Below are 24885 nucleotides of genomic sequence, written 5' to 3'. Positions count from 1 at the left end.
GCTCTGTCGCCCGGGCTGGAGTGCAGTGGCCGGATCTCAGCTCACTGCCAGCTCCGCCTCCCATGTTTATGCCATTCTCCTGCCTCAGCCTCCCGTGTAGCTGGGACTACAGGCGCCCACCACCTCGTCCAGCTAGTATTTTGTATTTTTTAGTAGAGACGAGGTTTCACCGTGTTAGCCAGGATGGTCTCGATTTCCTGGCCTCGTGATCCGCCCGTCTCGGCCTCCCAAAGTGCTGGGATTACAGGCTTCAGCCACCGTGCCCGGCCCAAAGGAACATTTTTAATGGGACCATGATGTAAGATACAAGGGAATTATTTTGCGAGATAGAAAGCTGATACAGGCCAGGCGCAGTGGCTCACACTTGTAATCCCAGCACTATGGGAGGCTGAGGTGGGCGGATCACTTGAGGTCAAGAGTTCGAGAGCAACCTGGCCAACATGGTGAAACCCAATCTCTACTAAAGGCACAAAAAAAAATTAGCCGGGCGTGGTGGTGTGCGCCTGTAATAACAGCTACTCTTGAGGCTGAGGCAGGAGAATCGCTTGAACCCAGGAGGTGGAGGTTGCAGTGAGCTGAGATCACGCCACACTGTACTCCAGCCTGGGTGACAGAGCAAGACTCCGTCTCAAAAAGAAAGCTGATACAAACACACATAAACATACTTGCACCCACACTCATGTGTATACTTCTGAGCGAGGCAATAAGTGCTTGAAAGTTTTGGTTTTTAAGAAAAATTGACCCTAAATTAACTCTCCCACCCCTAATTTTCATGTCCATTCTGAATATGAGTAGGTCATTTGAATGGGGCATGTGGTCTCTTTATACAAGGAGTTTTACTTGAAAAGCAATGGATGGGAAGTGCTTGTGTCATAGCTATAATGCTATACTCTTCTGTTTATCTGGAGCAAAGATTCCCTTTCAGAAAGAGCTTAACTGTTCCTTGGAATTCTCACCTCTGACCAGACTGGAGGCAATAAGAAGTTAGCGGAGTGGATTGATCATCTGCTCGCTAGACTTTTGCAGCTAAAAGGAAATGAGAGCATGGCATAGAATTAAAAGTAGAAAGAGGCATATGAACAAAACTGTTCATGTTGTAAGGAGATTGATTTTTTTCTAAATAAAAATACCATTCTTTTTTTTCCTGATTATAATAAGTACATTCTTATGTAGAAAATTCAAATAACATGAGAAGTATAAAAAAGAAAGTAAAATTTGCCACCAAAAGACAATGCCTATTAACATTTTGGTAAACATTTTTTCAGACATCTCTGTTGTGTGTATAGAAATATATACACATTATGTATATGCTTATAAAATTATATTCATGTTGTTTTATACCTACTGTATTCTTTTAATATATTTATCATCCTACATCAATATCTACAGATCAGTCACATTTATATTAAAGGCTAACATGACATTTCATTGATTTAGCTACTTAAGACATTTCTAATTATTTGCTGTCAGAAATAATGCTGCATTGAATCTCTTGCACACACATCTTAGCTCATTTGTTGAATTATCTCCTTAGAATAAATTCCAAGCATTGGGATTTTTAGGGTCAAAGATTATGCTGATTTATATAGATGATCAAACATTGGGGAAGACTTCTTTACATGGACTGTCACTGTCTTTTTGGGGCTGTGGATTTCTGGTGGCTTGTCCTCAAGTTGTCCCTTATTCCCTGGTAGCCCCTTAGCTTGTTACTGAGACTGTAGTTGTCACCTCTGTGAACATTCCACAATGATGGTGGATGCTTCTGAAAGAGGGATTGAGCAAGTAAAGTGTTGTAAATATTTGAGAACCTGCTATTGAATTTTATGTTTAAAATTTCCTGCACAATATCAAATAAGTCATTTTAAGCCAATGTGTATTTCCCATATAACTTCAGTGTGTACCACTCAGCTGTATGTTCAATGCAGGAAGTTTAAATTATGATTTCAGATGTCATCCAGTTTGTAATTTGGGACAGGAAGAAAATCAACATTTGAAAAAGATCTCCTGTGTGCCAACATTATTCCATCAGTGTCTCGTGTAATCATAATAGTTTATGAAATGATATAATCACTACTGTTTGACAGATGGGGAAACTGAAGCTCAGGGAGGTTAAGTAAGCTGCTCACCATTACACAGCTAGTCGTGGTGATGGTAGGATTTGAATTTAGGTCTGCTTGAAATAATTTGATCAAGAATAGTAGATGAATGTAATTAAGTGCTGAAATATAGAACACTAGCACACGCCCTGCCACACCCTGGGAGCTTTATAAGTGCTGGCGGCTGGGGTAGAGGACCTGGTCCATTCTCTAGCTGGAGGGGCCAGCAAAGTGGATAAGAATCGCCCTGGGGTGGGGAGGCATATTCATGCCCCTTGGTGGGAAACAAGGACTGGGCCATAGACCTTGTCCTAAACGGCCAGACCTCCAACCCACGTGGGATTTCTGGGCTCTCTCTGGCCACCTTTTGCATTCTGGGGACAGGGAGAGGACCAGAAGCTGATGGGACAAAAGGTAAAACAACCCCAAAGAGTGTCCCCCATCATTAGAATCCCTGGTCAGTTAGAAAATGGACATCTCTGTGCCTCAGCATCCTCATCTACAAGTGGAGGTGGTGACCATACCTGTGTCCAAGGGCTGTGGGGAGGCACAAACAAGGTGCGTGGTTCTAAGAAAACACTCAGCACTGTGATGGGCACACTGGGTTTGGTCAGTGCAACGTAGTAGCTAGGAGTAGTAGCAGTAACAGTGATCTCAAGCAAGTGAAAACAGCAAGCTTTTATCAATTATCAACTACCTTAAAATTATAGTACTCATTGCTGGCATCAGTAGGAAATGCCTAGAGTACTGGGAATGGGAAACAAATAGGTGCTCAGTAAATGTTAGCTATAGCAATAATCAGTATTACTGTTCTCAAACTCCTGGGCTCAAGAAGTCCTCCTGCCTCAGCCTCCCAAAGTGCTGGGATTACAGGCATGAACCACCACACCCAGCAGTATTACTGTTCTAATCTGGTCTCATCATATGAGATGTTGGGTGTATGGACCTCAGGGCTGAGAGAGAATATAGCATGGGCTGTGTAATCTGGAAGCCTGGACTGCCGTCTTCTTCACCCACTTACTCACTGCACAAACCTTTCTGAGCCTCCATTTCTTAATCTATAGAATGTGTATATAGTAGTGCCTACATTTCAAGGTTTTTATGAAGACTGAATGAGATAAAGCATGAAAACCATCTAGCATGGTTATGTGGCAGTTAGCGTAACACTGCACTCAAGGTGTACTGCTCAGCATACCTTCTGCAGGGAAAGCTCGGGCAGTCTGCCAACACGGTCAGCCTCACAGCTCAAACAGCATGTTCCCGGCAGTACTAGAAGCCAGGTTCTGTGACCTTGGGATGCTTTGGTGGGCCACCTGGGTAATAACAAGGTACCTGATGTGCATTACTTCATTTAATCCATACAAGAGATGTATGAAGTCACTACTATCATGCTATTTCACAGATGAGAAACCTGGGACTTAGAATGTGACTTGCTTAAACCCATAAATGTTGGAGCCAGAACCCAAGAAATTTGACAAGCAATTTTGAACCACTTTGTTCATTTCCTCAAGGAAATTTGAACCACTTTGTTCCGTGCTTGCTGCTTGGGAATTCAAAGCTGAGTCAGCCATTACTTGGGACCCTTCTAAGCTGTTTGACTTGGGGGGAATTATTAGCCTTTTACACTCAATTTCCTATTCTGCCCTGTCTACCTCCAAGGGTTCTATCTGGTACAAATGAGATAATGTGTCTGAAGTGCATTGGAAACTGGAAATCACTATATTAATAAAGTTGGTAATATACCAAGGAAAAAGACAAAATTTTAGTAGAGACTCAGTGATAGATTTTTCCGCTTGAATTCATTAGTGATGCCCCTTTAAACAACAGGCATAACCAACTAACATGCTATGTAGAGGATATTATGTTTGGAAGGAGTCAAACTGGACAGGAGGTGTTCCTGTTCCACATGCATTCAAAGAAAAATGTAACTTTGGTTGCATCTGCATTAGTACGTTTAAATAAAGTGTATGGGGACAAAATGAGTTTTGGATTCTCTGTCTCCTACCTTTGCATTGGAAGCACAAGAGCTCTTGAACTGCAACAAAGGAATATCTTCTAAAGGATGATTTAGCTTTTCCATATTAGAGCAGTAAAGTTTCTTTTTTCTTCTTGGTGAAAATAAATATTCGTTAAATATTAATTGCTCTTGAGTTACATGCAGCTGCATTTAAAAACGTATATCTAGTTCCACTTGAGAAATGTACACTATTTTAACACACATCAATTAAGCCAAACAATGTGCATTGTATTAAATTAGGTCAAATAACTCACTTTGCATACACAACCAAACCAAAGAGGCAAAGCAGCAACGGTGACACCTGCACTATGGAGGCTAACAGATGTGAGGTTGGTGACAAAATATAAAATCCATTTTGAAAAGAACGTTGGAAGCTTTGAAAACTGTATGAAAGGAGATTCTATCTATTTCTAGGGTCCTGGACACGATCCTTTGTTGAATATGAACATTCTTTACTAAAAATCATTAACCATAAACAACCATATGTACAAGGTTACGTAAGAAAGTCTAACGGAAGTACTTTTTTCCCAGGGAATTTTCTCAGTGACGAATCCACATCCTGAAATTTTTCTAGTTGCAAGAATTGAAAAGGTGCTGCAGGGAAACATTACACACTGTGCAGAACCCTACATCAAAAATTCTGATCCAGTAAAGGTAATTTATAAAGATTGTTGATCGACATTTCCCCTTAACGTAAAATTTGCCTTTTACTGATATTTTAAATGCCATTGCTTTGAGCATGCTATATATTCTGAAAACATTGTATACTGTGTATGTGTGCTAAAACTTGGAACATGGCATATTTTCCTATTGTCGTTGGTGTTCTTTTAATGTGATAATCTGATTTCTGCTTGATTATCAAAATAAGAGCCAAAAGCTTTTAGGCAGCATCTGCTAATTGACACCATATCCTTGACAGTAGCCGTTCTTTTCCTTACAGCCCTACATAAAGCCCTAGAATGAATGTCAGAGCTGGGAGATTAAAGATGATCCAGTCCTATAGTTCCCAAATGTCAGTTCATACCCAGATTTACTCCTGTCTGTGATGAAACGGGAAAAGAAAGACAGTGAACATTTCATGAAGCTAAATGTGTTTAATTCGGAGGGCTGCCCTTTATTCTGAGATCTTTGCCCTTCCTGCGTTTTAAAGGTTATGCATATCTTCCTTTCATGAAATGTTGGCATATTAAATGGCAGGGATTTAAAAAATTGTTTTATTGAATGTCCTTAAGTGGCAATATTAAAAGTTGGCAACCCTATATTGTCATCCACATTTCTAGAAAATTGTGAAATTCAAATGTTTGGAAATCACTGCTCTAATCTCATCCTCTCCTTTTATAAGTGGGAAAACTGAGACCCCAGGAGGGGAAGGTTCATGGTTGAGTTCATTAGTAGCACTCCAGCTACTGTGTATTTATGAAACATCAGTCTGTTGTACATGGCATTTCGTTGTGTACCCAAATAGTGTTTATTAAGTGGAAGTTGCTGATGTGATGGGACTAATTTGTGGAGGAAAAACGTCTCAACAATATAGATAAAAGCCTCCAGCACTCTGTACCCCTAGGGATAAGCATCCAGCCAGCATTTCGAGGTCTGTTTAGACTCTATAGGCAGTTTATCTCCTTGTCATCTCTCCGCGCCTGTGCAAACAGCAGCTCCTGCCCACACTTAGACTAATTGCATTGACTCCTGGTGACTTGCTCCTTATCTTGGGAGTAGAAAGGGCAGCTGTATCCAGAAGAAACTTCTCCCAAGAATGATGAGCATTTGCCTGCTATGTGAAATAAAGTACATGTTAAAACCAGTGAACATTTTTACAGTAGAGGTCTTTGGTGCAAAGTGTGCCCTATATCTATTTTGTCTGTCTTCTGCTATAAATGACAGAAGCTCTGTTAATGAGAAAATCCAAAGCCTTTATGAAATACTTCGGACTTGAAAAATGGCTGGCTGATGCATGTTGTTCTGCTTGTGGCTATTTCTGTTTTTTGTTGTTGTTGTTTGTTTGTTTGTTTTTTCCCGAGATTTTTGATGTTTTATAACGGTAAGTTGGGGAAATTATTTTTCTGGGTGGGTCCATGGCAGTTTGAACAAATATAAGCCTGTCTTCTTGTTTCTGACCTTAGACGGCCCAGAAGGTACACAGGACAGCTAAACAAGTGTGTAGCCGCCTTGGACAATACAGAATGCCCTTCGCTTGGGCTGCCAGGTTTGTACAAATATAATCCTGACCTGCTCACTCACGTTCATATGTGAAGTTAAGGGCTGTTATACTTAATCAGGATTCAGCAGTGTGTTTCTGGCAGGCCAGTTGTATCTTGGGACGCTTGGGATGTAATAATTATTATTTTTGTTGTTGTTTTTGAGACAACAAGTTTCACTCTTGTTGCCCAGGCTGGAGTGTAATGGTGCAATCTTGGCTCACCACAACCTCCGCCTCCCAGGTTCAAGCGATTCTCCTGCCTCAGCCTCCCAAGTAACTGGGATTACAGGCATGTACCACCACACCCAACTAATTTTTGTAGTTTTAGTAGAGACGGAGTTTCACCATATTAATCAGGCTGGTCTCGAACTCCTGACCTCAGGTGATCCACCCGCCTCGGCCTCCCAAAGTGCTGGGATTACAGGCCTGAGCTACTGTGCCCAGCCAAGAATGCTTTCTCCTAAACTTTGCTGTGCATCAAAGACCCTCTCTCTCTCTTTTTTTTTTTCCATATGTCTTGCTTTAGGGAAGTTTTCTTTGCCTTTGGTTACTGTTCTGACTGACACCACTGAATTCTACTGCATTTAAAAGCAGAGTTTATTTGGTAGTAATGGAATTTTTTTTCAGAAAAGCAGAAATTGTAGTGGGTTATGTACAGTATGCCCCCTATTTCAGAGTTGGTTGGGTTTATGCTTTGAAAATCTATCGTAGAATATTTCTGGAAAACATACTGAAAATTCAGAGGCAAATAATGAAGTCATTAAATGTGAGTGTGTAATTAATAGATTTTCTTCCTGACAAATTCTGCCAGCATATGTTAACTATATTTCATACCTGATGGTAGGTTACGTTATTTTATCCAAAGTTCATAAATCCATGCAGGGATGACTTAAAACAGGTTTCTTGTTTATCCCCATTTTACAAGTACAGGTTCACTGACTTGTTTGTGGTACAGCCTGTACAGCTCACCAGGGCTTCTGCGGAAAGGGCACCATGTTCTGAATAATTCAATCAATTATGTTCAGTGGGTACTAGGGAGTAGCATAAGGGTAGGAGATTCTAAGTTAATTAACTCTTTTATTTGTCACTATTCATAATCATTTCATTTTGGACAAGGTCTCAAAATGTATTGTATGTTGGTAGATGAAAGATCACTATTGTCCTCATTTTGCAGACTGGTAAAAAACAACGATAAATAGGGATAGGTGAATGGCAAAGAGTAGCAGAGGTTGGTGTATGTAGGCATTATAGAAGGTGAGGTATGGCTTGTAAATATCAGCATATTTTTAATGCTCCAGCCTGAAAAGTCCATTGCTGCTGCTGCTATTATTATTGTTAATAGTTATTGGCCGGGCACAGTGGCTCACACCTGTAATCCCAGCACTTTGGGAGGCTGAGGCAGGTGGATCACAAGGTCAGGAGTTCAAGACCAGCCTGGCCAACATGGTGAAACCCCATCTCTACTAAAAATACAAAAATTAGCCAGGCGTGGTGGCAGGCGCCTGTAATCCCAGCTACTTGGGAGGCTGAGACAGGAGAATTGCTTGAACGCCAGAGGTGGAGGTTGCAGTGAGCCAAGATCACAGCACCGTACTTCAGCCTGGGCGACAGCAAGACTCCGTCTCAGGGAAAAAAAATATATATATATATTTATCAAGTGCTAACTCTGTTCAAGGCACTTATCTACGTGCTTCATGTCTATTGTCTTAAAAGGTGGGTACTGTTATCCCTGTCTTTGAAGATGAGGAAATTGAGGCCCAGAAGTGAAGCAGAAAGACAAAAATATAAATTATTTTCCAAGTTCACACAGCATGTGGCAGAACATGGATCAGAACCCAGGGCACCTGCCTTCACAGTCATCTCTAGACCACTGTGGCATACGGTCCCTCTTTGGGCCATACCAGTAGCTGCTTGATGCCGTTTTACCAGTAGAAAAAATAATTTTGAAGTCTTCAAAGTTAGAAGCTTTGATTTCCAGTTCTGATGAGGAATTAAGGTATTTTTTTCCTCCTGAATTGTTTTGGTTCTCAGCAGTAGTAAAAACTTACTCAAAAGGCTGGGCTGGATGTTTAAAATATATATGATAAACCCCTGTTTACTAGAAATAAAGGAGGTGTGCTTAGCAAAGGATATGAACAGACACTTCTCAAAAGAAGACATTTATGTGGCCAACAAACATATGAAAAAGAGCTCATCATCACTGGTCATTAGAGAAATGCAAATCAAAACCACAATGAGATACCATCTCACGTTAGTTAGAATGGTGATCATTAAAAAGTCAGGAAACAACGGATGCTGGAGAGAATGTGGAGAAATAGGAATGCTTTTACACTGTTGGTGGGAGTGTAAATTAGTTCAACCATTGTGGAAGACAGTGTGGTGATTCCTCAAGGATCTAGAACCAGAAACACCATTTGACCCAGCAATCCCATTACTGGTTATATACTCAAAGGATTATAAATCATTCTACTCTGAAGACACATGCACATGTATGTTTATTGTGGCACTGTTCATAATAGCAAAGACTTGGGACCAAACCAAATGCCCGTCAATGATAACTGGAAAAAGAAAGTGTGGCACATATACACCATGGAATACTATGCAGCCATAAAAAGGATGAGTTCATGTCCTGTGCAGGGACATGGATGAAGCTAGAAACCTTCATTCTCAGCAAACTAGCACAAGAACAGAAAACCAAACACCACGTGTTCTCACTCATAGGTGGGAGTTGAACAATGAGAACACATGGACATGGGGAAGGGAACATCACACACTGTGGCCTGTCGGTGGGTGGGGGGCTAGGGGAGGGATAACATTAGGAGAAATACCTAATGTAGATGATGGGTTGGTGGGTGCAGCAAACCAGCATGGCACGTGTATACCTGGGTAACAAATCTGCACGTTCTGCACGTGTATTCCAGAACTTAAAGTGTGTGTGTGTGTGTGTGTATGTGTATAAAGTATATATGTGTGAAGTATATATATATATATATGAAGTAGGAACAGTGGGGTTAATTAATGCCTATAACCACATCTTCAGAGGTACTGCCAGGGGGGAAATATGTTTCAGGCTATAGTTGCTTCCAGTGTGTTGGGTGCGTGTATATTTGTTTTCCATTTTAGCAGTAGAATAGTTGCTTAAAAATGGGAGAAGAAGAGGGGAAGGGAATAATCAAGTTCATATGAGAAACTATACATATATAGTCATCCCTCAGTATCCGTGGGGCATTGGTTCCAGGATCTCCCACAGATACCAAGATCTGCAAATGCTGAAGTCTCTGCTATAAAATGACGTAGTATCTGCATATAACCTACTCACATCCTCCCATGTACTTTAAGTCATCTGTAGATTACTAATGCAATGTAAATGCTATATAAATAGTTGTTATACTATATTGTTTAGTGAATAATGACAAGAAAAATCTATTTGTGTTCAGTATAGACACAGTTCTTTTTTCCAAATATTTTTTATCCATGGTTTTTTGAATCCACGAATGTAGAGCCATGGATACAGAGAACTGACTCTATATTGTAATTGCCCCATATAAATTTATCCTTATGCTTTTTATGAACTTTATGGAAATATACTTCACCTTTGATAAAATTTACGTATTTTAAATTTCTAGCTTCATGAATTTTCACGAATGTATACAGTTATGTAACTACCACCCCAACCAGATATGGAACATGTCTATTACCCCAGAAAATTTCCTCATGTCCCTTGTCCATTCAACCATCTTATCCCTGTCCCAGGCAACCACGGATCTGATTTTCACTGCAGATGACTTTTCATCTCTTCTGCACCTTCATATAAATGGAATAATGCAGTATGTCCTCTGATGTTTGCTTTCTTGTACTCGGTGTTCTTGAGATTCATCCATATTGTTGTGTGAATCAGTAGTTCGTTTCGAGCAGCATCTCATTGTGTGAATATACAGCAGTTTGCTTACCCGTTCACTTTTTGATAAATATCTGATAAATATAAAAACTAGTAATAACTAGTTTGGAGCTATAGCAAATAAATCATCTGTGAACATTTATTTATATAAATTTTTGTTAAATTGCTGCTGCACAAATTAAGAACATTCATGTACCATGTGGAAATATGCCTAGGAGTGGAATTGCAGGATTGTAGAGTGATGGGTGATTAACTTAACGAGAAACCGCCAAACTGTTTCCAAAGTGGTTTCACTATTTTACATTCCGACCGTTGCTAATTTTATCTTAATTTATCAACATGGAATATCTTTTTTAAAAAATGCTTCTGTTGCTGTTTTAGACCCATTTTCAAAGATACTCAAGGCTCTCTCGATCTGGATGGGAGATTTTCTCCTCTGTATAAACAAGACAGTAGCAAGCTTTCAAGTGAAGACATTCTCAAGTTGCTCTCAGAATATAAGAAGTAAGTGTTTGGTGTTTCTGCAATAAATAAATATAATAGATGAATCCTCAGTTCTTTTAAATGATGAATGTGAGTCATATATGGGAAAAGCAGAATGCTTAAAATTGTAAGTTTGGATGGAGGGGTAACCAGTGCATTCAGTAATCATAATTTTAACTCTAAAATATTATTATTTTATATCCAGGCCAGAAAAGACCAAACTGCAGATTATACCTGGGCAGCTAAACATCACAGTAGAATGTGTTCCTGTGGATTTATCAAGTAAGAACGTATTGCAAATAAACCTTAAGCATAGTGTTTGAATGTCAGGTTGTTGTCCTTTCAATATTTTTCTTGAGGTTTACATGGCATATTAGTTTCCCAGGGTTGCCATAACACAAAATATTATTACAAATTGGGTGGCTTAAGACAACAAACATTTATTCTCTCACAGTTCCAGAGGCTAGAAGTCCAAAATTAAGGTGTTCGCAGGGCCATGCTCTCTCTGAATGCTCTAGGGAAGAGCCATTCCTTGCCTCTTCCTACCTTCCAATAACTCCCGGCTAACCTTGGCATCAGTTGGCTTGTGGGCACGTCACTCCAACTGCTCCTCTGTCGTCGCATGACTTTCTTATAAGGACACCAGTCATTGGATTTAAGGCCCATCTAATCTTGTATGACCTCATCTTAACTAATTGCATCTACAAATATCCCATTTCTAAATAAAGTCACATTCTGAGGTTCCGGGTGGATATTAATTTTGAGTGGGGGTGGGGATGCTTTTCAACCCAGTATGCATGATGAATAGTTACAGATTAGGAAGTGAATTGAGTTGATTTTATCAGATGCTGTTTCATATATATGAAGTTGTGAGTGTGTCCCAGTCAGGTTCTGTTGCCTTTTGCCTTGGGTAACTTTTACTTCTGTCATCAACTAAGAGATGAAAAAGGAGAAGGATTTCTTTTCTTGTCTAAGGGCAAGAATCCAAGATCCCAGGAGAAAAATAGAAGACACAAAACACAATTTGCAAGAGATAAAATGAAGTAGCTAGTAAATATGGGAAAAATATTCAATCTTAGTAATAACAATGCCAGTAAGGCAAATTAAACAATATGCTTTTGCTCATCATCAAAGCTATTAGAATGTTTAGAGTGAAGCTACCTAATGCGGGCTAGGTTTTGGCCAGGTGTTATCACCTGTCATGAGTAGTAGTATAGTTTGGTAATAGATATCCATAGATGTTCATAAGTAGGGCATTCCAATTTTGAGAGTATATTTATGCATTGATTCACTGAATAACTATTGAGTAAACATTTATTGACTACCAGCTAGGTGCTTTAAACTTAGGGAGTTTAAAGTCTAGAAGGAGTGACAGATAGTATACAAGAAAACAAGTTGTATTAGTCCATTTTTCACACTGCTATAAAGATACTACCCAGGCCGGGCACAGTGGCTCACGCCTGTAATTCCAGCACTTTGGGAGGCCGAGATGGGCGGATCACGAGGTCAGGAGATCGAGACCATCCTGGCTAACATGGTGAAACCCTGTCTCTACTAACAAATACAAAAAAAAAAAAAATCTAGCCGGGCGAGGTGGCGGGCGCCTGTAGTCCCAGCTACTCAGGAGGCTGAGGCAGGAGAATGGTGTAAACCCGGGAGGCGGAGCTTGCAGTGAGCCGAGATCGTGCCACTGCACTCCAGCCTGGGTGACAGAGCAAGACTCCGTCTCAAAAAAAAGAAAAAAGATACTACCCAAGACTGGGTAATTTATAAAGGAAAGAGGTTTAATTGACTCACAGTTCTGTATGGCTGGGGAGGCCTCAGGAAACATACAATCATGGCAGCAGGGGAAGCAGGCACGGCTTTTGTGGTAGCAGGTGAGATAAATATTGAATGAAGGAGGAACTTCCAAACACTTATAAAACCATCAGATCTCATGAGAACTTACTCACTATCACAAGAACAGCATGGGGGAAACCACCCCATGGTACAGTCACCTCCCACCAGGTCTCTCCCTCAACACCTGGGGATTACAATTGATGATGAGATTTGGATGGAGACACAAAGCCTAACCATATCACAAGGGCAGCTGTAAAAAGGGTAGCCAGGGAACACCTCTCTTAAGCTCAGGAACTGAAGAGGGAGAAAGAGAGCCAGCATGTGGTGATTGGGACTGTACATTTTCAGACTGAGGGCATCACATATGTTGTACAGACCTTGAGGTGAGACCAAGCTGGGTTTGCATAAACAGAAGGGAATCCAGTATAGCTCTAGTGTAGTATGTGATAGGAACAATGGAGATAGGAGATAAAATAGGAAGCATCAGGTCACGTAAGGAATTGTATTGACTGTGGTAATGCCTTAAAAAATTGAATTTTATCCTAAATGCAGTGAGAAGTCAGTAAAGGATAGTAAACAGAGGTGTGGCATCCACTTTATATTTTAAAACATCTAAGAGTACAATGGATTATATTTTTCCTAAAGAAGTAATTGAAATCTAGGCAGAAATGGATCCATAAAGATGTTCTTTGCAGTGTTACTTATATTGGAGGAAAATTGGAATCAATCAGAATCCAACACTGTCAGTGTGGTTAAGATAATGACGCCACACCGATACCATGAAACTTTGTTGCAGCCATTAAAAGCAATGTTTACAAAGAGCTCATGGAAGGAGACATCAGATAAATGTCAAAAAATTAGGATAAAGATCTATACATAGAGTAGAATTTTCATATTACTATATAAAATATGCATAGAAAGAAGACTAAAAGAAAACATGCCAAAGTCTCAACAGTAGTTATCTCTGGGAAATGGAATGAGCAACCGTCCCTGTCTACCTTTACTCTCTACTTCCAGGTGCTCTGTTATAGGCATGTATGACTGTAATAATCAGAAAAGCAAATCCAACAAAAAATACAGCATCCTCAGGTCCAACTCTCCTTGGGACTTCCTTCTTCATCATTACTGCTCCGCAGTAAGGACCAGCAGTGTTAGAGCCCCTTAAGTATATGAATAACCTTTACTACAGTGACAATTTCAATAACATATGCTGCTAAACTTCTCTGAGGCTTAGTATTTTTTCACGGTCAGGAGTATTGAGGTTATCATTGGTAACACATCATAAGATCTGTAGTTTCAAAAGGCCTCCATTATTTCTTAGGTGAAAATTTGCACCTGCACCAAGTTAACTTTTTAAAAGTGACTTGCCATGAATTAATTGGAAGCATAAATTTACCGTTATTTCCCTGATACCAATAAAAATTTGCAGTGAAAGCTAAATTGCTGCCACAGGAGGGAAAATGAAATGGATTTCTTTGCAGAGTTTAAATTTGTCAAAATTATGATGTGTTATATTTGGCAAATCACTCGACATTGAGAACGAAATAGCACTCCACGTCTGGTATGAAGGGTTCCACTAAAATCAGCATCAGACTACTCAATCTTGTCCTTTTGGGTTTTTAAAGTTGTCGTGTGATTTTTTGGTCAATTACTAAGAGTTACATTTTTTAAATCGCTCTTTGAGAATACAACTCATGTATATTTTTATACATGCAGGAATGTGTTAATGATTATTAAACTGAATGATCTTTGCCTGTTTTTTTTTCCCTACTATAGATTGTATTACTTCTTCATATGTGCCCTTGAAGCCTTTCGAAAAGAATTGTCAAAATATTACTGTGGAGGTTGAAGAATTTGTTCCAGAAATGACAAAATATTGTTATCCATTTACTATTTACAAAAACCATCTGTATGTATATCCCTTGCAATTAAAATATGATAGCCAGAAAACATTTGCCAAGGTAACTGTGTAAACTATACATTTTTGGAGTATAAAATGTTATTTATAATCTGCTAATTGTGTGACTCATTTTGACTGATTAATCATTTTAGGCAAGGAACATTGCAGTCTGTGTGGAATTCCGGGATTCAGATGAAAGTGACGCTAGTGCTCTAAAGGTTTGTTTATGATATTGATAGGCGTATGTTTTTAGTAGAGATGGAGATTTTGGTAATCAGTAGTCTTATGCTCTAAGTTTAATTGTATCAACATCAAAAAGAAAATGTTCTAAAGTGACAAATGTAATACTTTGTTTTCTACTCTTACATATTAACTATAAGGCTTAGTTTAAATATTAATGCAGTAGGAGCATATATAGCTTTAAAAATACCAGGTTTTGGCTTTTGCTTCTTTTTGATTTTGCAATTGCTTCAATGCCCAATTGCAAGGTCGTTTTCTTATGACCTGATAGTTTATAATGGTACCATCAAGGGACTATAAACTCCTTTCTCCTTGAAACCTGAATAGGCTTTGAGCTGACAGAAGCACAGCATGACTGCTTTGATCTGAGATAACACTTCTACTCCATGACTGGCCAAATGGTGCCTCCAATCTTGGATTGTGGTCTATGAAAAGCAGAATCTCAGTCTATCTGATACAGCAATCCTTAAATACCTGTCACACCACAGTGCCTTTATATTTTTATTCTTTATAACTGTAACCCATCAATCAGGGACCTGAAAGAGAAGTCAGAACATCTAGCCAGCAAGACGTGTTTATCTGGCTCCCCGTTTCTCTTGCATGAGCCTAAATCAGACAGATGGATGCCGGGTCTTATACTCAAACCACCTAGGGAAACAGGCTGGAATGCTCCTGACTAAGTAATTGAATAATAGCCCCCACCTTTGTAAAGAGATTTTTTTTTTTTAACAGAGAAACTTAAATTAAGGATTCACTGGCTCAAATTCTATGTTTCGTCTGGTTCTCTGTTCAGTGGAGATCTGCTGTATTTCCTCCTTGTGGTATCCTTTTGTAGACCCAATGACTCTTAGGTTACTTCTCAGTGGTTCTTGCAAATTGCCTTCATAACCGTATTTAAGAAGAGTTGGATATTCACTCATATGGAGTTTCAATTTCATTTCTTGGCTGGCCTGGATTGCTCGCTCTAAAGTAACAGAGTGAGGCAATTAGTGCGTAGGCATGCTGACTCCATATTCATTCTTGAGCCTATTAGGCCTATAGAAGTGCAAAACTCCCACAAGAAATGAAATTGGATCTTTCCATGGAACCATAGAAAGCCTTACATTTATTTTATTGGTATAACAGAAAGCCAGTGGTATTTTAAAATGTGGCTCATAAAGTGCCACATTTAAAAATGTGAGAGAACAGCAAGCCTGTCTGTAGCTTAATACACATTCAATTTTTTAATTCCTTTAGGCCAGGAATGTGTCTGCTAGAACTTTTTAAACATGCTTCACCTTGCCCACTGCACAAAGAGCATTTAACAAATGTTGCCAACTGGTTGATGGGGAGCCTCTCATATTAAGAAATGCAAGTAGCATGAAGGAAGTAAGCTTTACAGGCCTGGTTTGAGACAAGTGTTTCCCTTCCAAATGACTAGGTCTGTTCAGCTCCTTACTATCAAGTAGTTTGAGATTGTGTTTCTTTGATGGCTGGAAATTCAGAAGCATCCGTACAGCCAAGTTACATGGTGTCCGATTTGGTGTCTGGAGTTACAGTGTAAATGATTGGAATTTACAGGCTCATGGTGACTGCCAGGTGGGCTTGGCCATGGCCCTGTACTGACAGATGCCCCTAACTATATGTGGTTCCGTGGCATCACATTTACAGACCTGCATTTAGAGTGGTGACTCTGTTTCCTTCTTTTGCAGTGTATTTATGGAAAACCTGCGGGGTCTGTTTTTACCACAAATGCTTATGCTGTTGTCTCGCATCACAATCAAAATCCAGAGTTCTATGATGAGGTAAAAATATATTATCCTGACATTTTTAAAATGCAGTGGTTGGAATTCTTTTTCTCTTTGAATCATTTTCATCATTTTACCTGCACTTTCAATCCCTGAGTGTTTTGTTCCATGAAAACAGAAAATATTACAACAAAACAGAGTGCTACTGGCCTGCTTGGTGCCTTTTGATGGTAGTAGAAGATTTACCCCCAATTTAAGGGGCTCTTCGACTTGAGGTAACAATGCAGGAGACAAATACGAGAGTGGAGCTAGGTTCTAGCCCTCCTAGCTTTGACAGTGCTGGCTCTATAACATCAAGTCACTTCCCCCTTCAGAGTCTCCAGTTCCTCAGCTTTAAAATGAGAAATTCAGAAGAGATTTTCAGAATGCCTTTCTAGCTCTTTCCCCTCATGGTTTTACATAGTAGGGTGCAGTCTCTCTGTAACTGAAATACTAGGAGAGACAGTGATACAGCTGGGCCACCAGAATCCCACTGGCTGGCCTGCATGCTTTGGTGCAAAGCAGAAAAAGGGGTATGGTTGGGTCTCTGAGTATCTATGCTTCCTCCTGACTCAGCCTCTCAAATTGTGTCTCTGCCTTTGAAACCCTGTCTCTGCCCCTCTTTCCTTCTTCCTACTTCTCCACGTCTACGTCTCTGTGTGCTTCCCAGCATGTCTCTTAGTATCTCTGTCACAGCCACTTCTGGTCTGTATGTATCTGGCATATCCAAATCTGTAGTCTCCTTTTGATTCCTATATGTCTCTATGGAACCTGGATGGGCATCCCAGCCCAGATGCTCTACTGTCCCTGCTCCTCAGTTCACGTGTCTCCATTCTTGGCTTGGTCTGAAACCATCCCCCCCGCTGTGGTGATTTTGCCATGTCCACCTGCTGTTGTATGGAAGCCTTATATCACAGCCTTAGACCTTGCTCACTTTCTTTCAATCCAGTGTCCCTAGTTTCATGGGGGATGGGGAGGGGATAGTATTGCCTTGTATTTTTGCCATCAAGGGAGGGAGTATGCCCATATTTATGTGCAGCAGAGCATTACATGCCCAGATGGTCTGGATGCTGTGAATAGGCATGTTCTGTAGTGAAATATACCTAAAACAGACATTAGTTATAACATCAAAACCATGCCTTGTATGAATGATAATTGGACCAGATGTCCATTACCAAGTGGTTAAATATGTGTATCTCTGTAACCAACATCAGTCACTACAAAAAACTTGACCATGTAGTAAGTAACCCACATTATTTTTAGGATGCCTAAAATGAACATGCTTTTCAATCATTCACTATATATTGACTGAGAGAGACAGAGAGTATTTGCATGTGTACCTTGGTGGGTACATGCATGTGCATCAAATCATTTAAATCTGTAATTTCTGTCTTACATACTTTCAGGAGGCATTACAAACATTCAGTTGGGATCTGATTAGAAAATTACTTGCGATACTTTATTACAACAATTAATTTTTAACTAAATGTATATGTCATGGCTGATAATTTTCATCTTTAAGAGCAAAGTTGTGTTTTTCTTCTAGAGAAATTTCTATAAACTATAATTTGTGGATACCATAAGACCGTAGTTACTTTTTGCATATTTATTTGTAATGGCTTAATTTTTTCATGCAAAAGAGAGCAACAACTTGGAAAAAAAGTAGCCTTTCAAATTCTGTGTACATTTTAAATGGGTTGCATTCATTGATGCAGATTGAGTTGCATAGTATCCCTGGGCTGTGAGGATGTGGTTTTGACTTAGTGTTTTAGCAAATTATGCTGCAAAATTGAATCCAGGAGAATCCATTGTACTCTCCAGCAAAAGTAATAAATCAACTCTCACAACTCAGAATATTGCTGTCAAACTGAAACTGACCAGAAAAGCATTTGGAATATATTTAAATGATACTATTTGGCCACTTGGCCAGTCCTTTAGGAAGTATTTTTGGAGCAGTATGATGAAACTGAACTAAATGTCTGACAGTTTCAGCTTGAGAAAACAAAGTGCCATGTATAATTTTGCTTTCATTTCAGATTAAAATTGAGCTTCCCATTCACCTACATCAAAAACATCATTTGCTTTTCACTTTTTATCATGTAAGTTGTGAAATTAACACAAAGGGAACAACCAAAAAGCAGGACACAGTTGAAACTCCAGGTATGTGTACTCTTTAAATGCCTCTCTCTGTTTGAAATGGAATTTGAAATGGAATTGTCCAGGATATACCTTCTTTTCATCAAGCTATAGACCACTTCTCCCCTTGACCAAAAACCACTGTATTCATTCATTTTCATGCTGCTGATAAAGACATACCTGAGACTGGGAAGAAAAAGAGGTTTAATTGAACCTTACACTTCTACGTGGCTGAGGAGGCCTCAGAATCATGGCAAGAGGTGAAAGGCACTTCTTGGCAGTGGCAAGAGAAAAATGAGGAAGAAGCTAAAGCAGAAACCCTTGATAAGCCCACCAGATCTCATGAGACTTATTCATTATCATGAGAATAGCACGGGAAAGACCGGCCCCCGTGATTCAATTACCTCCGCCTGGGTCCCTCCCGCAACATGTGGGAATTCTGGGAGATACAATTCACATTGAGATTTGGGTTGGGACACAGCCAAACCATATCAAGCACATTTCTGATTTTAAAAGTTCATTGGTAAAATGCATATTATATGTTCATTTTAGTATCATTTCTACCAAATATTATTGTCCATATGCTTGCCAATGTGCTTAGACTACTATAAGCAACATAAAGTAATATTGCTATTCTCAAAAAGAAACACATATTGTGATATAGTATTTTTGTTATTTCTTTTATGTAGAATTGCCCAGCAACCAGAATTTTCCAGTTCTGCTCACTGAGGAAGAGGGAAGTGAGCCCAGACCCAGGGACATCTGTGAGCCAGAGGGAGGTGGGGGGCTGACTAGCTCTAATGAGAAGATGACTGATTTAACAAACTTGAATAAGCTTCAGTAGTGAAGCTCTCGTCATGGGCCCATTCAGGAAGGCTTTAGGTAAACCAATGGGTAGCATCCTTAGCAGAAATAGAAGGCCTTGTGAACATAGCTTGTATCACAAGCACTTTATGAACATCAGCATGTCCTAAGATTCAGATCCCAGCTAGCCTGTACTATTCATTCATTCATTCATTCAGCAAATATTTCTGCATACAGGTTGAGCATCCCAAATCCCCAAGTCCAAAATTCTCCAAAATTGGAAACTTTTTGAGCACTGGCAAGATCTTCAAAGGAAATGCTCATTGGAACATTTCATATTCTGAATTTTTGGATTTGAGATACTCAACTGGTATAATGCAAATATTCCAAAATCTGAAAAAATCAGAAATTTGAAGTACTTCTGTTGCTAAAAGTTTCAGATAAGGCATACTCAAACTGTGTTATGTACAAGATACTGTAGTAGGCACTTTGGAGAATATAGTGGAGACTCAAACAGAGATCTCATCTTCAGTGAGGATATGATCTAGTAAGGGAAATGAGTCCTGCGTAAACAATTATAATACAAGATAGAAAGTGATGTTTAAGAAAGTAGTGCAATGTGAACTCAGAAGAGCAAGTTATTCAGCTGGTGGAGGGACGAGTGGCTGAGAATCAGAGAAGGCTTCTGGGAGATGGTGTTTGAGTGAGGCCTTAAAGGGTTGGGTGGGGTTCAATAATGTGAGTTATTGAAGAGGGAATTATTCAGCTGGTGGAGGGACGAGTGGCTGAGAATCAGAGAAGGCTTCTAGGAGACGATGTTTGAGTGAGGACTTAAAGGGTTGGGTGGGGTTCAATAATGCAACGATGGCAGGAATGTAGGGGATTATGAGGTGAAGGAGCAGCTTGTATAGAGGCAGAGTATCAAGGGGCATGGACAGGGAACCACAAGTAGTTCACTAAGCCTGGAGCACAGGGTGCTAGGAGGGGGATCATAGGATGTCAGGTTGAACAGGAGGCATCAGATTTTGGAAAGCCTTGAATACCAGGCTATAGATTTGATTTTATTCCATCACCACAATGGAACTATTGGAGAGTTTTAAACATTAGAGCTGTTTTTCAGGAAAACCAATCAGGCAGCAGTATAATGGGCAAGGCAAGTAGGAGCAGGAAGAGGAAGAAAGGAAAACCAGTTAGAGGGTTATTTCAAAGGTCCAGGAAAGGAAGAGGCCGCACTATGGCAGAAGCGGGGTGGGTGCCGGGGGGCAGAGAGAAAGGGAAGTGCAGAAGAAGAACATATTGGACCTGGTAAGTGATTGGCTATTAGAGAGATGATTTAGTTAGCAATAAAGTTTCAAAACTAGGTGGTTGGAAAGAAGGTATTGCCAGTAGCAAAACTGTGGGTAGGGATGGCAGGTTTGGGACAACATCAGTTGAGTTTTAAGTGCTAGTGAGACATTGGAGTGATACCTAGCAGGCAGCAGAACTGAAAATGAGGGAGTTCCCTTTGCAGGTAGTGTGGATCTGTTCTTCATCCCCATAGAAATTGCAGTTAGTTCAGGGTAGGGGCTTTGAGGATTGAGAAGAAAACTAGCAGAACGATAAGAACCCATGACCATGTGTACATCCTGAAAGCTAAATTACCGATTCGTTATCCAAATCCTGGACAGAGGTGGACAAGATGCTCAGTGGAGCATGAAATGGTTATTCTGTGAGCCACTCATCACTTTGAACTGTCCATTCTTTAAGTGACTTCCCACCTTTGAGCCAGATAGTGTGCTTGACATTGTACCTTTACAGCTTCCAAGTGCTCTCTATGAGTTTTGAATAGGGGACATGCTTGGTTGTGCTCTGATTCATTTACAGTACAAAAATGTTGCCTAAGCAGTCCCACAGAGACAGAAAGTAGACTATCAGTTGCCAGGGTCTGGGAGAAGAGGGAAATGGGGAGTGACTTCTAAGGGCTATGGGATTTATTTTGGGGGTGATGGAAATTTCTGGAATTAAGTGGTGGTCATGGAGATACAACTTCGCAAATATACTAAAAACCACTATGTGTACACTTTAAATAAATGAATTGTATGGTATATCTCAATGAAGTCTCAATAAAAATTTCTTTTTTTTTTTTTTGAGGCGGAGTCTTGCTCTGTCGCCCGGGCTGGTGTGCAGTGGCCGGATCTCAGCTCACTGCAAGCTCCGCCTCCCGGGTTCACGCCATTCTCCTGCCTCAGCCTCCCAAGTGGCTTGGATTACAGGCGCCCGCCACCTCGCCCGGCTAGTTTTTTTGTATTTTTTAGTAGAGACGGGGTTTCACCGTGTTCGCCAGGATGGTCTCGATCTCCTGACCTCGTGATCCGCCCGTCTCGGCCTCCCAAAGTGCTGGGATTACAGGCTTGAGCCACCGCGCCCGGCCGTTGCATAAGAACAAGAAATAGATTTTCCTTTCATTTTCCTATTTTCAGGGCTGGAAATCTTTTCTCATTAGTCAAATTTTTAGTTTAACTACTTTGACAGAGTCATTTCTAATGGTTCTTCTGCTCATGTTACTTTCCTCTGCCTTTTATAAAAGAAAAGGTCTGGGTAAACCATTTCTGTAGTTGAACTAGTAAAGATGCCCATCAGGCACATTTCAGAGTCTGAGAAAGCCATTTAGTCTACTTAAAGAAGCAATGTTTTAGTCTCCTTTTAAGAATTAAAGCATTTGCCAAATTAAACACATAAATGAAAACATTCTAACCAGATTTGTGTTGACTTCTGTGTTCACAGTATCACACACACACACACACACACACACACACAGAGTCACACAAAGAATTTTAAAGAATCACAAAGCAGTGGCTTTAAAAAATGTTCTCCAGCCAGTACCCTCTGTCATATGCCAAAACTCAGTCCAGAGCAAGCTTTTTTACAGCTGAGTTATAAACACTTGAATCCCAGAGTAATCTCTATAATGGAAATACTGACACCACTCAACTTGAGCAACACAGATGGCTCTGGCTTTTTTAGCTAGAACATGATGAGTTTTCTAATTGAAAGCCAAAAGGCTCTTTTGGGGAGAACTGTTAAGAAATGTAGAGATTGGGGAAAATCTCTTGATAGATTCAAGTCTCTTGATAGATTCAAGTCATAAACACTATTCCCTGGCTGCATTCTCCTACCTACACCTACACCTCTTCCTTCTGTAATCAGGAAAACTCTGCCTAACTAAATGATTTATGCCTACTGCCTTGTATAAATATGGAGTGTAACCATGACTTTGTGACCTTAATTTTCCACAGTTCCTTACCCTAGGGTTGCCATAAGAAATTTTGGAACATGTGATTGTTATCTGAAATAGTCTCAGCCATGAGACTCTGCACTCTTAGTGTAAGAATGGATGAAAACTATCTGAGCCTTTTAAAAATAAATCTACCAAAAATATTTCCCAAAGCATAAAGATAATGATATTGATGCACTTATAAAGTTTTAAAGTGTTTTCATGTAATCTCACTCTGGTTTCTCAATAATTCTTGTAGATGAAAAGATGAAAAAGATTCTTGTGTTGTTATTCCCATTTTTATGGTCAAGGAAATAGAGTACATAACTTGTTAGTGGTCAGGCTGGGATTGAGAGTTCATCCAAACCCATTGTTCCTTCCCCAGTACTCAGTTGCCCAGCACCTGAACTCCCACACATAGATCCCTGGAGACATCACCACCCTGCCCTGCCCCCTACTGATTGCATTTGTTATTTCCTTTCTCACGGTTGGTTATTATCTTGGCAGTTGGATTTGCCTGGGTACCTTTGCTGAAAGATGGTAGAATCATCACATTTGAGCAGCAGCTGCCAGTTTCCGCCAATCTTCCCCCAGGCTACTTGAATCTGAATGATGCAGAATCAAGAAGGGTAGGAAAATACTGCATTTGTTGAAGTAATCATGATTAAATGTGCAAAAAATAGAATTCTGTTGGTCTCGATTGTTTAGTACAATGTTACTCAAAGTGAGATCTGAGGGCCGGTGCGGGTCCACAACAAAGATAAACGTGAAATGTGCATGTTTAGAATTTGTAGCAGTTTGACAAAGTAATTTTATGTCTGTTGATTTTAATAACAATCTTTTAGTGGGGCTCAGATTTTGTGCATAATATTAAAAAAATTATTTAAGTAATTCGTTTTACTGTAATTTATGAAAATATCAGTCTGCAAAGGATTGGAAATTTAAAATGATTTATGATATATTTATTCTAAAGGCAGAGTATTTTCTCCAATAATCTCTTGGTATGAAATTAATACATCATTTCTGAAAAAATGTTTAAATGCATAAAGATATTATATGTTGTTCATCTATCCATTGTTATGTTACAGAAACTTAATTTTCTGTTCACAGCAATGTAACGTGGATATTAAATGGGTAGATGGTGCAAAGCCTTTGCTGAAGATTAAAAGCCACTTAGAATCTACCATTTACACTCAAGTAAGTTGCGTCATTTGAATTTTGTCAATTTTTATACTTGAGTTTGTTTGATTAAAATAGACCACATTTGATTCCTACAGCCTTAGAGAAGATGTGACCTGCAAGATTTTCTCATTAATAATAACATCTGGTCAGGTGCAGTGGCTCATGCCTATAATCCCAGTACTTTGGGAGGCTAAGGCGGGAGGATTGCTTGAGCTCAGAAGTTTAAAGCTGCAGTGAACTGTGATTCCGCCACTGCACTCCTGCCTGGAAGACAGAGTAAGACCCTGTCTCTTTTTAAAAAAAAAAAAAAAAAAGTCATTCTGTCTCAAATATTATAGTTCTCTCAAATTACACTATCTTTTTATTCTCATTAACTGATTTGAGCCTCATTGAACTCTGAAAGGAATGTGAAAGCCATCATCTCCATTTTATAGGTGAGGAAACTGAGGCTCAGGCAGGTTAGGTGACTTATCCAAGGTCACAGAATAGTAGTCAGGGGAATCAGGTCAGAACACACATTTCATTATTCTAGTTCCTGATGTAGTCCATACTGTCTACAAAATCAGTATATATGGATTTCACATAGGACAGTTGGACTCCCTTGCCAGTGAAGTGCCATGGCAAATTTGGATATTGAATGCTTGAGACTATTGTTCTGCTAACTTCCTGCTGCTATCTTTTCTTTATCAGTTCAGATCTTTATTATTTATTTATCTGTATATTTTTCAGTTCAGACCTTTATTTCTGCTTATTTCATTAAAATGGAGAAGGAGCCCAACTTCATAGAACACACTAGTCAAAGTCGGAATCAAATGAATGTTTAGTTAGTTGGGCATAAATGGTGGCCTACCGGCCGGCCGCAGTGGCTCACGCCTGTAATCCCAGCACTATGGGAGGCGGAGGCGGGCGGATCACGAGGTCAGGAGATCAAGACCATCTTGGCTAACACAGTGAAACCCCGTCTCTACTAAAAATATATATAAAAAAAAATTAGCCGGGCGTGGTGGCGGACACCTATAGTCCCAGCTACTTGGGAGGCTGAGTCAGGAGAATGGCGTGAACCCGGCAGGC

The 24885-nt window shown here is 39.8% G+C and overlaps 1 protein-coding gene across 1 annotated transcript in view; it reads left to right on the top strand.

Moving 5' to 3' along the window:
• DOCK11 (dedicator of cytokinesis 11) overlaps window positions 1–24885 on the top strand; it is a gene marked incomplete at its 3' end in the record, with an annotated part of 157159 nt that overhangs the window by 36960 nt on the left and 95314 nt on the right. Inside the window, exons 12-21 of the mRNA XM_011948698.1 lie at window positions 4645–4767; window positions 6237–6319; window positions 10593–10715; window positions 10900–10976; window positions 14310–14494; window positions 14586–14651; window positions 16365–16457; window positions 18476–18599; window positions 23140–23261; window positions 23743–23829. Of these exons, the coding sequence (XP_011804088.1) occupies window positions 4645–4767; window positions 6237–6319; window positions 10593–10715; window positions 10900–10976; window positions 14310–14494; window positions 14586–14651; window positions 16365–16457; window positions 18476–18599; window positions 23140–23261; window positions 23743–23829 (1083 nt within the window). The remainder of the gene's footprint in view (window positions 1–4644; window positions 4768–6236; window positions 6320–10592; window positions 10716–10899; window positions 10977–14309; window positions 14495–14585; window positions 14652–16364; window positions 16458–18475; window positions 18600–23139; window positions 23262–23742; window positions 23830–24885) is intronic.

The sequence above is a fragment of the Colobus angolensis genome, unplaced genomic scaffold (genome assembly GCF_000951035.1).
Source record: "Colobus angolensis palliatus isolate OR3802 unplaced genomic scaffold, Cang.pa_1.0 Scaffold282, whole genome shotgun sequence".
Taxonomy (NCBI): Eukaryota; Metazoa; Chordata; class Mammalia; order Primates; family Cercopithecidae; genus Colobus; species Colobus angolensis.
Note: the sequence above shows the minus strand (reverse complement) of the source record. Positions and strands in the feature narration are given on the sequence as shown.